Source organism: Neoarius graeffei, chromosome 17, assembly GCF_027579695.1.
Source record: "Neoarius graeffei isolate fNeoGra1 chromosome 17, fNeoGra1.pri, whole genome shotgun sequence".
Lineage (NCBI taxonomy): Eukaryota > Metazoa > Chordata > Actinopteri > Siluriformes > Ariidae > Neoarius > Neoarius graeffei.
In genome coordinates, this window is record NC_083585.1 from 67,227,809 (window position 1) to 67,244,064 (window position 16,256).

Sequence of the window (16,256 nt, forward strand, 5' to 3'; positions counted from 1 at the left end):
CTTGCTTGTGAAGCGTTTCCTGGTCTCCGTTGCTGATTTCTTGAGTTTGACAGAATTTATATAACTTCTATATTATTTTATTTATTGATTGTTTTTTTTTATTTATTTTTTTTTATATACTCAATTCTCTGCATTTAACCCATCTGAGGCACTGAACCCACCCACACCCAGATCAGTTGGATGTTCGGTGCCTTGCTCGAGGGCACTTCAGCCATGGATGCAGAGGGGAGGGGAAAGCACTGTTCATTCACTCACCACACCCTCACTTTTCCTGCTGGTCCAGGGACTCAAACCAGCAACCTTTTCGTCCCAAGTCGGCTTCTCTAACCTTAACCTCAAGCTTGAGGTCTATAGTAAAATTACGAATGCACACATGGTCACTAAAACACGTTCCGCACAGGTCTCAGTGTTGACAGCACGTGGCATACAAACTGTCAAAAGTCACTGCTCGCTCCTGCTGCACGCCCATCTCAGAACTTTTTGATCGCAGCTCGTATATCGTGTCGTATTGTACCACACTGTAAGAGATTCAGTGCTTACAGAACCGTCGCCTTATGAATCAAAATGGCATCGGAGCAGATTCAGTGGCATCATCAAATATCGAAGAGCTGCCTTAAGAGCTATAATCATACTGTATGAGATTCACTGAATCACATCACAGGCCTAAGATTTTCACCCCTAATCATCATCTTTACAAAGACTTAAAACTTTGCACTGTTTCATTCTGGACAAATACGACTGCTTTCACACCTGCTGATTATTTAACAGAATAAAGTGCCATTTCTGCCGATGTGAAAAATAAAAATGGTTTACGTGACAAAACACAATCTTACCAGTCCTAGCTACCATCATGCTAAATAACCAACCCAGTTTACTCTCTAGAAGAGATTTATTATGATAATGTAAATGAAATAAAGATGGTCGAATATTTGGCCTATTCTATATTCTCTCTTCATATTTGTCTTCCATTTTTATTTGATTTGCTTTTGGTCTCCAGCTTCAGACCCGATTGTTCAGAAGGTCTCATCTCATTACCCCTAGCCGCTTTATCCTGTTCTACAGGGTCGCAGGCGAGCTGGATCCTATCCCAGCTGACTACGGGCGAAAGGCGGGGTACACCCTGGACAAGTCGCCAGGTCATCACAGGGCTGACACATAGACACAGACAACCATTCACACTCACATTCACACCTACGCTCAATTTAGAGTCACCAGTTAACCTAACCTGCATGTCTTTGGACTGTGGGGGAAACCGGAGCACCCGGAGGAAACCCACGCGGACACGGGGAGAACATGCAAACTCCACACAGAAAGGTCCTCGCCGGCCCCGGGGCTCGAACCTGGACCTTCTTGCTGTGAGGCGACAGTGTTAACCACTACACCACCGTGCCGGCCGTGTTCAGAAGGTATTAAACGTAATTTGTCGAGCATCGTTATCATGGATTGTGTTTCAGCTGTGTGTGTGTGTGTGTGTGTGTGCACTGCTTCAGATGGGTTTTTGCAATGAAATGATGCAGTAATAAAACACTGGTGTGTGCTCATTCCACACTAGTTTTATTCCATTATCTACAATATTAACCTCCTAGGGCTTAGTGGTCACATGCGTGGACAGCACTTTATGGAAATTCGGAACAAGAATCCACATATGTGGACATACTTTTTCTCTAAAAGTACATCTTATCAAAAGATGATGCTTAGTTTTTATTCTAATCAGGTTCTAATAAGCCCAAATAGCAAAGAGAAATAAAAAATGCATGTAAAAAAACAGCTTGGGCCTTAGGAGGTTAATATTAATGTACATGCCCTGCACCATGATGGAGGAAGTTCCTCACCAGCTGCACCAGCTGAGCAGCACACAGATGGATCTTCCAGCCTTGAGCTCGACACACAGCCCCCTTCTGATTGGCCACGTCCTGCAGGCTGCCTTTCTTCTCCTCTGAGGGAAAAAAAAAAAAAGGTTCTGTTAGGACACTCAAACTCTGTCTAGCTTCTACTTACAGACGTGTTTCAGCAGTGTGGTCTGACCTTTGACCCGGACATCGCTGTATCTCTGGAAGTGATGATAAGCAGCTTTCCAGGGGTTACGGTAGTGACGCAGAAGAGTGACGGGAGGACGGATCCGGACGGGAACATACCGCACACCCTCCTCATCTACCCACAAATAACCCAATACAACAGCATCCCTTTATTCATTCACAATAAACAGGCCGATAGTTCTAAGATCAGGTTCTAGCTTCCCGAAATGTCTGTGATTTTTTTGTGTTTTGAGATCTGGATTCTGATTGGTCAGAAGGTGTTTACATGTATAAGCTTTTATATGGTGAAGTTTTCTGGAAGGAGGTGTTTATTTGACATTCTTGGAAGGAGTCTCCAGTTTCAGCACTGTGTAACACTCAGGCTTATCAGGAGAGTTCATGCTTTGTATTTTGTCAAACATAAGCCTTTTTTTGGTCTACCTTTAAAAAACACAAAGGGAAAAAAGTAGCTGGTGAGGGAATGACTGTTTACAGCTGCTATAACGCAACAGTTTCCAGGATGTATTACAACATTATATGCAACTATAAACAAAAAGCCCCGGTCATTCTTGAATAAATAGTTAGTGTTGACATACTGCTGTATTATAAGAGGAATATTAATTAAAAAAAAAACAAAAAAACCACCTACATCCCTCAGGGAGCATGCTGTTGTAGGAAAACGAGACCATCAATGACAGCGTAGCTCATTCTGGTCCCGTCTAGTCCAGAAGGAACGATCTAAAGTGGGCCACCTTGCGCAATAAAGGTTGCAGGCTCTATAGACCCTTTTCAGTCACGTGACCTTCGTAAACGCGACCACCATTTTGGACATGTAGCGGACTTCGGCTCGAATCGGTTTGAATGCGAGGAAGGCGACAAACGGAGAACATACAAGAAAAAGGAGCGAGATGCAGAAAACACCTTCGCTATCCAGCGACGTAGGGCATTTACAGGGCGAGCAGAGGGAGAAATAACAACAGTAACGACACATTAGCAACGCCGTACAGAAATAACGGTTTATGGCACAGACCCTTTCGGTTCTCGCTCATCTAGCTGCTACAATGACTGCTTAGACTGCAACAATAATACCTAACACACATTTAAGTATCCGTCATAAAGACGTGAAACTCGTCGAGTGACGAGTGTGTTCATTGATGAGCTAACACAATCTAAAAGTAGACATACCATCACACTGCCCTGGCGCGGTGTACAGTTTACCTTCTATGGTTTGTCCACTCACTATTTGCCATTACTTTCTCCAACCGTTGTTACAGATTACAGGGAACGGCCTGGATTTAAGAGACAAATACATGTTCCTCTTGTTTTGAACACTTATTTGTAGGCAGTGCTTAATTTGTAAAGTGGGAGGTCCCGGAGCGCAGAGGATGAGCGGCTCCGGTGGGGGAAAAAAAAGAGGGGGGGAGGGGGGCGCGGCGCTGCGCTTCTGGGCATGTTTTGTAATAACACTGCAAATTAAGTTCATCTGCAGATATTTTGTGGATGTCGTTTCATGAGAGAAATCAACAAGACAGATATCAAAATCAGACATTTACACTAAATAAACTTGCATTTTTTTATTTAATTATTTGTTTGTTTTTTTGTTACATAGTCAAAAGAGGTGTCGGATCACCGGATCCAGTGTAAATAGCTGCCGGAGCCAACGCCCAAGGTTCCGGAGCGTGCTCCGGCTTGCTCCCCCTCAAATTAAGCGCTGTTTGTAGGACACTGCCTCTGATCTGTCCTACAGTCTACCAACAGCAAAGGAACACAACGCTAGCTAATGTCGTTAGCTAATAGCTACTGCAGAAGAACAAAGAGGTTACAATGGGTTATTTTAGCCTATTTGGTTACACACTCACCGCTACAGAATGTTAACAGCAATGTAATGCCTTTTCTGACTAATTTTATTCGTCTTACCTCCAACAAAGTGGTCACTGCACAAGCGCTGGTATGCCGAGGGCTGCCAATCTTTCCTGTTTATGGCCGCTATCCATCTTCTCCGTCGGGATCCGATAAAATGATAACCCTTGCCTTGTTTGTTGATGGTTACTACATCCAGGTGCACAACAATATAGTGGCATGATGGAAGTCTTGCTGAAAATAAACACTTTCTTTGCTGCCGTTCCTCAATGCTGGCTGTGGTAAACTACTGGTAGTACATGTCCAAAATGGCGGCCGCGTTTGTCGTGATGTCACGTGAAAAGGGTCCATACACTATATACAAGCTATATATAGAAGCGATATCCACCCTAGGAATACCGACCTGTTTACCAGAAAGAATCCAAAACGGCGAGGAATTGACTGAGAAGAAGCGATTTTTGTTGAACTGCTTAAGGCATTAAGGCTTAATTAGTCCATAACTTCATTAATAATTGTAATGAAGCAAATCTGGGTAGAAGTTCTATGCACCCTAGGTCCCCCTACCTTCATGCCAGAAATAATCAAAATCAGTGAAGAATTGAGGGAGAAGAAGAGATGTGTGGAAATTGCTCGTTAGGGATTGATTAATTACTCCATATCTTCATTATTAATTGCAATTGTGCAAATTTGGGTAGAAGCTATTTATATGCACTCCAGGCAGACCTACCTTCTGGCCAAAATGAAATGTGGACGACGCCGGACAACACATGATGGGATAAACTCATCACCTGTCGGCCGGATGAGCTAATAATTAACTTTCCGGTGGTAACAGTAGCTCCGTGTCATCACACCAGCCTGTTGTTGATTATTAGCTTGTCCGGCCAACAGGCGATGAGTTTATGCCATCATGCGTTGTCCGTCATCGTCCACATTTCACAAAAATCGCTTCTTCGCTCTCAATTCTTCGCTTACAACTTTTATTGTGCAGGGTGGCCCACTTTAGATCGTTCCTTTTGGACTAGACGGGGTCGGACTGAGCTACGCTGTCACTGACGGTCTCGTTTATCTACAGCACCACAAAAAGGAGTGGGGTAAAGTGACTAATATTATTAATGTTTTATTTGTAAATATAAATGTGTACTTTATATTATATTGCTTGTTAATGACTATTATGCTCTTGGCTGATCGGAATCATAATGCTGCAGAATTCTGTCATATTCAAATGAGTTTTTTTTTTTTTTTAAATGCAGTCTTCTGTAGATGCTGAAAAATAGCAGCATTTTATATTTTTCAATAAAAGCAGATTAGTTTTAAACAAGTGCAAATCATCAGAGATATTAATCATGACACACACACAGAGAGGAGTGGAAAAGGACTGACCGATGTACTCTTTAGGGGGCGATTTACGTTTCTCGGGTCGGTGGCTGACGGGTTTAGCAGGAGGTTTCTCCTCGTCTGTGCTGTTGGTCTCCATCATCTCACTCTCTTCAGTGGAAATGACATGCTGCTGCTTCCGAGGCTTTTTTCTGGGCGAAGCTCCGGGCGTGAGATCTGCAGGAGGCACTGACAGGGCAGGAATGCCACTAGGTGGCGCTGGAGCTACTGAGGAAGAACACAAGCAGAAGAAAAAGCACATCATGCTGGGAGTACGGTTAGAACTCTGATAAATTCATTAAACGCAGCAACAATCATCATCATCATCCACACTGCTACCTGGTTTTGAGGTGTCCATGGGCGTCTCCTCCTGCTTAATTTCTGGAAGGGCAGAGCTAACAGCACAAGCTGCAGTACTACTGGCTGCTGGGTGAGAAGGTGGCGCCACCACGTTGGCCATTGAAGGGATGGGCGGAGTTACAGCCATGGCAGCAGGGACAGGCTGAGAAGGAGGCGTGGCTGAAGCCAGGAGGGCGGAGACAGGCTGGGCGGGGATTTGAGAAGGCGGCGGCGGGGCTACGTTCTGCTCGCTGCTTTGTCCAGAGACTCCGTCCACTGCAGTGCTGACGGGAGGAGCCAAACCCATGAGGATGTCGGGTTTGGGTTTTACTCTGTAATAAAGAACAGGAGAGTTACAGGTTTCAGCTACTGATCATTTTTATTTTATAATTATTTAGTAAAACGTTTTACAGGGGAGCCCACACCGAATGAACATCACAGGTTTCACTCATGAAGCACTGACAAGCACAAATGTTCTGAACCAGTGTAAAAGGAGTTAACTTGCAATACCCATAGGGGGCAGTACACAAACATGTACACCTGGAATGATCTGTACAGGTGTTTAGAACTCTCCGACAGCAGTCTGGAAGCTCCGCCCTCTCCCCCCCCACACTCTCAAAGGTAAATAAATGGAGCATATTTGGTATTTGTATTGCGATGTGAAATAAACTCCAACGTACCATATATTCAACTTAACAACAAGCAAGTACAAGGATTTTGACCCAAAATAATTAAAAATAAGGCAACAGTCAGATGTCAAATCTAACATATAACAAATAACATGAAAGAAAAGACGATAAATAAACCCCTATTGGAACGGGATTAAATTTACACACAGTCCTGAGGGAAAAGGTGCGACCCTTTGATTTTATTTATGTCCAGTTTGGCCATGTTGGCGTTTCTCTCCATCCTCTTCAGAGAGCATTACATCCAAATTACTGACCGTTTTTCGCCAAACTCGCCACTCATCTTAAAATCATTTTAACCCTTTCACCACTGCAGACTGCTATTCTGGTCTCATTGTAGTCAGGAAACCCCTTCTGGAAAAGTTACACAGTGGTGAAAGGGTTAATCCAGATACACATGTTCACGATTTTTATGTTGGGGGGAGGGGGGGGACAAAAAATGGCGTATTTAGTCTCATAGAGGCCCTTAACCATACACTTGGTCCAGGTGGTAAAACCTCGACGACACAATGTTTCAGTGTTAGGAAGAAAATGAAATACGAGATCGTGCAGATATTGTTATAACAGCAGCTATACGTATAAAGCATTAATTTATATTCGCATATGCACAAGGTCATCAAGTTTTAGTTTTCTATAAATAAATAATGACTAGCTGTGTCTAGCCAGAACCTTATAATGTTAAAAGCTGATAAATTAATACTGAAAATTATCTAATTGTAGAAGTGATTACACTTGTGTTCAAAATAATAGCAGTCCAACACGACTAACCAGATCAATCACTGTTTTTGGTGGAAATTATATTACTACATGGTAAATAATTTACCAGTAGGTGTAGTAGAGTCATAGAAAACCAACAGACCCAACATTCATGATATGCATGCTCCCGAGTCTGTGTAATCGAATAATTAAGTGAAAGGGGCGTGTTCAAAATAATAGCAGTGTGGAGTTTAATTAGTGAGATCATTCATTCTGTGAAAAAACAGATGTCAGTCAGGTGGCCTTAATTTAAGGATGAAGCCAGCACATGTTGTACATCCATTTCTCTCTGAAAACCTGAGAAACATGGGTCGTTCCAGACATCGTTCAGAAGAACAGCGTGCTTTGATTAAAACGTTGATTGGAGAGGTAAAACGTATACTGTAAAGAAGTGCAGAAAATGATGGGCTGCTCAGCTAAAATGATCTCCAGTGCTTTAAAATGGACAGCAAAGCCAGAGAGACGTGGAAGAAAACAGAAGACTACCATTCGAATGGATCGAAGAACAGCCAGAATGGCAAAGACTCAGCCAATGATCAGCTCCAGGGTGATCAAAGACGGTCTGAAGTTACCTGTGAGTACTGTGACAATTAGAAGACGCCTGTGTGAAGCTAATCTATCGGCAAGAAGCCCCCGCAAAGTTCCACTGTTAAAAAAAAGACGTGCTGAAGAGGATACAATTTGCCAAAGAACACATCGACTGGCCTAAAGAGAAACGGAAAAACATTTTGTGGACTGATAAAAGTAAAATTGTTCTTTTTGGGTCCAAGAGCCGCAGACAGTTTTTCAGACGACCCCCAAACACTGAATTCAAGCCACAGTCCACTCTGAAGACAGTGAAGCATGGTGGTGCAAGCATCATGATATGGGGATGTTTCTCTGACTGTGGTGTCGGGCCCATTTATCGCATACCAGGGATCATGGATCAGTTTGCATATATCAGAATACTTGAGGAGGTCATGTTGCCTTATGCTGAAGAGGAAATGCCCTTGAAATGGGTGTTTCAACAAGACAACGACCCCAAACACACCAGTAAGCGAGCAGCATCAGGGTTCAAGACCAACAAAATGAAAGTTATGGAATGGCCAGCCCAATCCCCGGACCTTAATCCGATAGAAAACTTGTGGGGTGACGTCAAAAATGCTGTTTCTGAGGCAAAAACAAGAAATGCAGAGGAATTGTGGAATGTTGTCAAATCATCCTGGGCTGGAATACCTGTTCACAGGTGCCAGAAGTTCTCAGAAACCGTGGTTATACAACTAAATATTAGTTTAGTGATTCACAGGAATATTAAATCCTTAAGATTTTTTCAGTTATACAGTCAATATTTGGAGTTTGTAATGAAAAATGCAGACACTGCTATTTTTTTGAACAGCCCAATGTTCATTTTTCTTCATTTTCTGTAAAGTAATTAAAATATTGATACATTTTTCTTCATGTTTTGATGTAGAATATAATGTGCAGTGTTCCCAATGCATGGAAATAAAAACTATTATAAGGATTTTGAGCTTTACTCACGTTTTTAAACACGCTGCTATTATTTTGAACACAACTGTATGTAACTACAAGACAAACATATATGTTTGTAGAAAACACATCCTAATTACCGTACGCCCTCCCGTACTCTCCTTAAACAGTGGAAATGCAAGCTTCCATTTCGTTACATCAGCGGCATCTTTTAATTTCTTGATGAAAGGGCTTCCTGAAGCTGGTTCTGAACGGTTTTCAGACTTCCAATGAAGCACTGAGTATGCGTTGTTAACTGTGGTATCTTCTGGTCTCTTACGCTGTTTTTTTTCCCCCTCAACTGCCAAAAGCACTACCTCAACCATTTTTTTTTTTGGTCAGAGTCTCTAAAGTTGGAAAAAACCCTCAACTTTTCAGTAAAGCAACCAATCAGGTCGCATGCGTGTCTTCAAATTTTAAATGAATTTTCAAATACAGGATTTTCTTTGAGGCAGGATTCTTGCACATTTGACAAAGATTAGAATGGAAACACCCAAAAAATAAAATTACTACGTCAACTTGATGCATTTAAACAAACAAACAAACAAACAAACAAACAAACAAAAAAAACCCTCAACATCCATTAGTTTTTATACATTAGTCACATTTTCGTGTTTGGGTGTCTTTATGTCATTGTCTTTAACAAAAATAACAATAAATGTTGCTAGACATACTAACTCTGACATCGGCGAGTTTGGCCGTCTAGAGGGGTTTTCCTGTAACCTAATACAGGGCTCGACATTAATCTTTTAATCCACTTGTCAATTTGGACAAGCAGCAAGATTTTTCACTTGTCCTGACCAGAACCTTTTGATTACGATGCATTTACTCACATCTGCATGCAACAGACTTTCACTCAGGCGCTCTGAACAGCGCGTGCTTCTAACGACAAGCACCTGCACTGGATTAAGCGCAATCAGCGCGCGCATAAAAGGACGCTGCACACACCTACACGATGCGAAGTATTGTGTTGTTTATCACCATTACCGAGCCGTTGTTATTGCACTGCCTTCCTGGTTATTAGCTCTCATTTCTGTTTTGGTTTCCGATCTTGTCCTGCCCAGTTTAGTCAATCTGTGCCTTGCTCGACCCTTTTGCCTGTTTATCGTTATTGATTCAGCCTGCCGTTTCCGACTGTATGCCTGTTCGTTTCTTTTATAATAAAAGACACTCTTCCTGCATCTGTCTCCTCTCCAGTCAACCAGCACTTACTGACCGCGGTTAAAGTTGATCAAAAAGCAGGTACAGTTATGATAATCTTTATGCTTTAATGACAGTCATTCACCAAGTGCTATTATAATTTTAAAGTTACTGCACATGTATAAATGATAGTGTAAGACTTATTTGACTGGTTATTTCAGCAGGATCTCTGCCATTTCTGCATCCAAAACGATAACAGTATTTCTGAGTTTTGCTAGAGTACTAAGCTGAAAGAATAAAGTTTATACAATGGCGTTTTTCAGAAGTTGGAATTTGAAATAAAATAAAAACTAGATTTTTCCATTTTTTGTTCAATATAATGAAATAATGAAGAATAAACCTCTGGAATCATGACTCAAAAAAAAAAAAAGTTGGGAGTCATGTTGACTCTCAAATGAAGATGTCGGGGGGGGGGGGGGGGGGGGCTGCTAATCTATCTATACTGTAGGGAAAAACTTGACCAATATCCAGTGAAGTTTAAAAAATATATATATTTTAAATAAATAAATAATGTTGATTTAAGCAAAGGGACAGGGGGAGAGGAGAGTTGTACCCAGCGGGTCGTGGCGATCCTGCAGTGTTCCTCAGACCTCCGTCCATTCTGGTCGCGTCCCCAAGTTGAGCTGCCATCAGATTCTTCCTCACAGCGGTTCTTCTCTCACACACACACACACACACGAATAAATGTACAAGCTTTGGTAAGTGGTATTTCAGTTTAAACACCAACACTGGGAAACATTTCACAAGACCTGGATTTCCAGCTCTAGAGATTATTAAAGTCAAAAGTCTGGAATGCTGAAGGCAACACAGCTGTTGGATAAACTTTGTTTTAGTCTTATCCGGATCACTAACTGATCCTATTCTGTAAAATAGTGTACCCAGAACTACATTGTGAAAGCTAATGGGTTCACAGTGATAGTATGTTGAGGTGTGTTCTGATTTAAACCTGCAAGACACTTTAGAAATGTGCAGGTGAGATAACTAAGCTTCGGATAAATATCTGCACTCATGCATTTTAAAAAGGTCAAAAATAACTAGATTGCATTTCCTCTGGAGAAACTGCTGGAGTGTGCTTGCTCAAATGAAGCCACATTCTCTGCTTCTCCCCCCCCCCCCCGTGTCTCTCTCTTTCTCTACAGCTCTCTCTCACCCAATCACTATCCCCACCAAGACACTGTCATGTTTTAAAAGAAGGATTTCAGAGCACTTCGCGCTGTGAAATCCTTGTTTTAAATGGCTTTGGTCAACAGCTCTCACTCCTCTGGCTCAAAGTCTCTTTCACATCATTTTGAAGGGAGATCGCTTCGCGCAGTGAAATCTCTTCTCCACCTTTTTATATGTTTTTCAATTTAATTCAGAGGTTTTACAGGGTTTAAAACATGGATTTTGGTTGTAAAATCGCAGTTTTAATTTTTTTTTTCTGCTGCTCCCACTCTAACGTCGAGAATGGAGGAGCTCCTTATGACATCACTCCAAAGTTCTACTCATTCATTTCAATGGCACGGAATTTTGCCGAAAAACAGGAATACCGAATGAACGATAAGGGGTAGTGCAACCATTTTAACAAGCACACCATTCCAGATCGGGCCCTACGTTTCAGCGTTGGAACAGTGTCTCTATCTCGGAAGCCCTAGGAGCAGTAGTGGATCCAAAAAACAGGTGAAACGGAATAATAAAAACTAGACTGCATTTCCACAGAGAAAATGCAGTGTGCTTACTGAGCTGTAGCAGAACAGCTAGCATACTAACACTAGCAGCTAGCATACTAACACGCCATTCATTTGAATGGGGCCAAAAATCAAGGGAAGCCGATGGAGGGAAAAAAGGATGTGTGAAAACCAAGAAAAAGACGAGTGTAGGTCTCAGATGAGGGGATGGATATGTGTGGGGACTTGCCCTGGGGCATCATATGAAGTATCTTGAAGTTTGGTCACCCAGTTAAAAAAATTTGACGGAGAGTGAAAGCTTTTTTCCCGAAACGCCATTCATTTTCAATGGGGCCAAAAATGAATGGAAGTGAATGGATGAAAAAGTGGGGCATGAAAAGAAAGGAAAAAATGAGTGTGGGTCAGAACTGAATGCATGTGTGTGTCTGGGGAGTTGGCCTGAGGTATCACATGAGATTTGGTGCGTCTGTGATAAAGCGTGTCCGAGCAGGACGATTTGATTTGTGAACCCTATTCATTCTCTATGGGAAAAAAATGACAGAAAAATGACAAGAACGAGAGAACAGGTGTGTGGATCCAAAAGTTGAAAACAAGCACACCATTCCAGATCAGGCCCTACGTTTCAGCGTTGGAACGGTGTCTCTATCTCGAAAGCCCTAGGAGCAGTAGTGGATCCAAAAAACAGGTGAAACGGAATAATACAACCCCGATTCCAAAAAAGTTGGGACAAAGTGCAAATTGTAAATAAAAACGGAATGCAATAATTTACAAATCTCAAAAACTAATATTGTATTCACAATAGAACATAGACACCATATCAAATGTCGAAAGTGAGACATTTTGAAATTTCATGCCAAATATTGGCTCATTTGAAATTTCATGACAGCAACACATCTCAAAAAAGTTGGGACAGGGGCAATAAGAGGCTGGAAAAGTTAAAGGTACAAAAAAGGAACAGCTGGAGGACCAAATTGCAACTCATTAGGTCAATTGGCAATAGGTCATTAACATGACTGGGTATAAAAAGAGCATCTTGGAGTGGCAGCGGCTCTCAGAAGTAAAGATGGGAAGAGGATCACCAATCCCCCTAATTCTGCGCCAACAAATAGTGGAGCAATATCAGAAAGGAGTTCGACAGTGTAAAATTGCAAAGAGTTTGAACATATCATCATCTACAGTGCATAATATCATCAAAAGATTCAGAGAATCTGGAAGAATCTCTGTGCGTAAGGGTCAAGGCCAGAAAACCATACTGGGTGCCCATGATCTTCGGGCCCTTAGATGGCACTGCATCACATACAGGCATGCTTCTGTATTGGAAATCACAAAATGGGCTCAGGAATATTTCCAGAGAACATTATCTGTGAACACAATTCACCGTGCCATCCGCCGTTGCCAGCTAAAACTCTATAGTTCAAAGAAGAAGCCGTATCTAAACATGATCCAGAAGCGCAGACGTCTTCTCTGGGCCAAGGCTCATTTAAAATGGACCGTGGCAAAGTGGAAAACTGTTCTGTGGTCAGACGAATCAAAATTTGAAGTTCTTTACGGAAATCAGGGACGCCGTGTCATTCGGACTAAAGAGGAGAAGGACGACCCAAGTTGTTATCAGCGCTCAGTTCAGAAGCCTGCATCTCTGATGGTATGGGGTTGCATTAGTGCGTGTGGCATGGGCAGCTTACACATCTGGAAAGACACCATCAATGCTGAAAGGTACATCCAGGTTCTAGAGCAACATATGCTCCCATCCAGACGACGTCTCTTTCAGGGAAGACCTTGCATTTTCCAACATGACAATGCCAAACCACATACTGCATCAATTACAGCATCATGGCTGCGTAGAAGAAGGGTCCGGGTACTGAACTGGCCAGCCTGCAGTCCAGATCTTTCACCCATAGAAAACATTTGGCGCATCATAAAACGGAAGATACGACAAAAAAGACCTAAGACAGTTGAGCAACTAGAATCCTACATTAGACAAGAATGGGTTAACATTCCTATCCCTAAACTTGAGCAACTTGTCTCCTCAGTCCCCAGACGTTTACAGACTGTTGTAAAGAGAAAAGGGGATGTCTCACAGTGGGAAACATGGCCTTGTCCCAACTTTTTTGAGATGTGGTGTTGTCATGAAATTTAAAAATCACCTAATTTTTCTCTTTAAATGATACATTTTCTCAGTTTAAACATTTGATATGTCATCTATGTTCTATTCTGAATAAAATATGGAATTTTGAAACTTCCACATCATTGCATTCTGTTTTTATTTACAATTTGTACTTTCTCCCAACTTTTTTGGAATCAGGATTGTAATAAAAATAAAACTTGGTGTGCTTTTGCAAGTACACTTTAAAAAAAAACAAAAAAAAAAACACCTGTCTATCTGGGAGACATCTACGGTTAAATGGACAGATATTAAAAGAAAATAAAAAGAACTGAAATAATGAGCAACTCCGAGACAGGAGTTTTGGACTGTAGTTGTGTATAAAAGGGGACATGTCCATGAATCTGATTTGAGACTCACCCATCGATGGCGGGTTTTTTGCGGAGAATGCTGGGTCGAGGAGATGAGACTAGTGTTGACGTTCCTGATCCACCTCCCTGCGAGTGCGCCTGAGTTACCGTGGCGACAGGCTGATTGGCGTTAAAGGTGTTGTTGATGGAGTTGGCGACAAGAGCCGAGCCGTCGGCCAGCACCACTGAGGAGACAGAGGATATTTAACGACAGTGAGACAGGTTCATTAAATAAACAAATCCCATCTGTTCTTCATGCCCGGATCCTGACCTGAAGTCTTGGCCTCACTTGGGTTTTGTTGGGGGTTGATGGGAGCAGCCTGGATGCTCTGCGGTGTGATTGGGGCGCTGGTATGGAACCCCTGAGCAGCGATGGCGGCGTTTTGGCCTCCCTGTGCCGCCACTGCTGCCGGCTGCATGTTCTGCGTGTTGATCTGAGCGATACGATCCACTGTCATCAGCTGCATGGAGTTCAGATGGACAGCAGAGGCCACGCCCATGCTGGGCTGAGCAGCAGAGGGAGCCTGAGCAGTCACTGTAACAGACATGCACACGGTGACCCAAAACAACGTGTTAACCTGTAGCTCTGTGTATAATAAAAATCATTAGGGCTTTATTTCAGTTCATTACTTTTTAAACCAATACAATATTTTACTTCGTATTTATTAACAAATAACACCTACATACTCTCTTGAGTATCTTATGTACACCTGAAGGATTAAACCCAGCATCAACTAGAGCCAAAAATATCTGGTGTCCGCGTCAAACTTCTCTTTGGTGAGCTCCATTTCTCTTTAAAACTTTGAGATCATTGCGATTTCTGCCATGATCCTCATCTCAAATCAAAAACCCTCACCATCCATTCAAAAACATTTACTAATCCAGAAAATCCAGACGACCTTTCGGTAAGATTAAAGCATATACGCAGAGCCATGGCCTCACTTTCGTTTATAAATGCCTTGAGATCTCAACAATGGCACAGGAATAGTTTTAAGCGTTAATAATAAATCTAATATAATTTTTGATTTATATAGGTAGCGGTCTGAGTGAATGACCTTGACGTTCATAACGTCACAACAGGAAGTCTATCGGTCTCATCGCCATTTCCGCTATACTAAAACACAGAGCTGACTGCAACTCCGATCCTCCATTTTGAGCTAATTTATCGCCATGCTACATAGATGTGTTGCTGGCCAGTGCAGCAACATGATGGAAGGTGGATTTACGTTGCATTCATGGCCCAAGAATGTTCAAACTGCAAACATTTGGACGCGTTTTGCGAGAAGTTCACGGGCACATTGGGCACCAACAAAGTGGTCTCTCCTCTGCTCTGCACATTTTACTGAAGACTCGTACGAGACCTCTGATCTGTTGAGGAGCGTTGCTATAAGCCCGGATTGAAAGAGGGAGCAGTACCGACAATTAAAGGAAAAGAAAACAAGTATTTATTTAATTTATTTATTTTAAAGGAAAGTAAGTTCAGTTGCACCAGTCCTCCCGGAGTGAACCAAGGGTTGTTGGTAAAACCCGGGACGGAACATATTGCTCGGGTAGTGACCCTGCAGTTGTTGCTAAAACCAGTGACGTCCCGTTCCATCCCGGGTTTTAGTAATTGCCTGAGCTGAGCAGTAATGGCGGAATACACAGTATGGAGAGAATGAGTGGAGCAGCCGTCTGATTTCTAAACTGGATATTGCTGCCATCTCGCCCTTACGTGGAAGAAGCGAATGAACGGAGAACTGAACGAACAGCTTAGTCAGATTGTTTCAAAAACAATCGGTTACAAGATCGGCCTTCAAAAAGCGAGAACGCAGACGGGTTACGCTCCAACTCTCATTTGGATACAAAACAACAAAAACAACACATTGTTTACCTGCATTTAGATTAATACAATTGTGTTTAAGTTAGCGGTATAAGATTATTTAATTTGCTTCAGCATGTGATTGTCTCAGATCATCTGATTATTTAATTAGCCTTTTACGTTTTATCAGTGAAAATGCATGCATGTACATGTATGTTGCCTAAGTTATAACACCCATCCTGTTTTAATGAGAGTCAACCCACAATCAATGAAGTCAAATCAGTCTTAGTTGAGCAAGTCGGTAACGGTGTTTCTTACTTTCACCGTAAATTTTTATAACTTTGGTCTATAGCTGTCAAAGGCCTCGGCCTTAAAACCGGTTCCCGCAGTGACGTCACACACTCAGGGCTGGCTGGCAGCTCAAATGCCAACTTTGCGGTCGATTTTAACTCTCAAAAAATATATATATATTTTATTCCCATTTATGCCGCATACAAGAGTCAAGGATGGAGACACTATCCACTCAGAAATTTATTGAAAA

General features: G+C 42.1%; 1 protein-coding gene across 5 annotated transcripts in view; it reads right to left on the reverse strand.

Moving 5' to 3' along the window:
• sap130b (Sin3A-associated protein b) overlaps positions 1-16,256 on the reverse strand; it is a 46,564-nt gene that overhangs the window by 9,881 nt on the left and 20,427 nt on the right. For 3 of the 5 annotated variants that reach the window (XM_060897877.1, XM_060897878.1, XM_060897879.1), the window contains exons 13-19: positions 14,186-14,449; positions 13,925-14,099; positions 10,290-10,388; positions 5,589-5,920; positions 5,256-5,477; positions 2,026-2,151; positions 1,833-1,936 (exon numbers count right to left, since the gene is read on the reverse strand). In XM_060897877.1, coding sequence (XP_060753860.1) covers positions 1,833-1,936; positions 2,026-2,151; positions 5,256-5,477; positions 5,589-5,920; positions 10,290-10,388; positions 13,925-14,099; positions 14,186-14,449 — 1,322 coding nt within the window. The remainder of the gene's footprint in view (positions 1-1,832; positions 1,937-2,025; positions 2,152-5,255; positions 5,478-5,588; positions 5,921-10,289; positions 10,389-13,924; positions 14,100-14,185; positions 14,450-16,256) is intronic. The other 2 variants (XM_060897881.1, XM_060897880.1) reach the window with 2 other exon arrangements.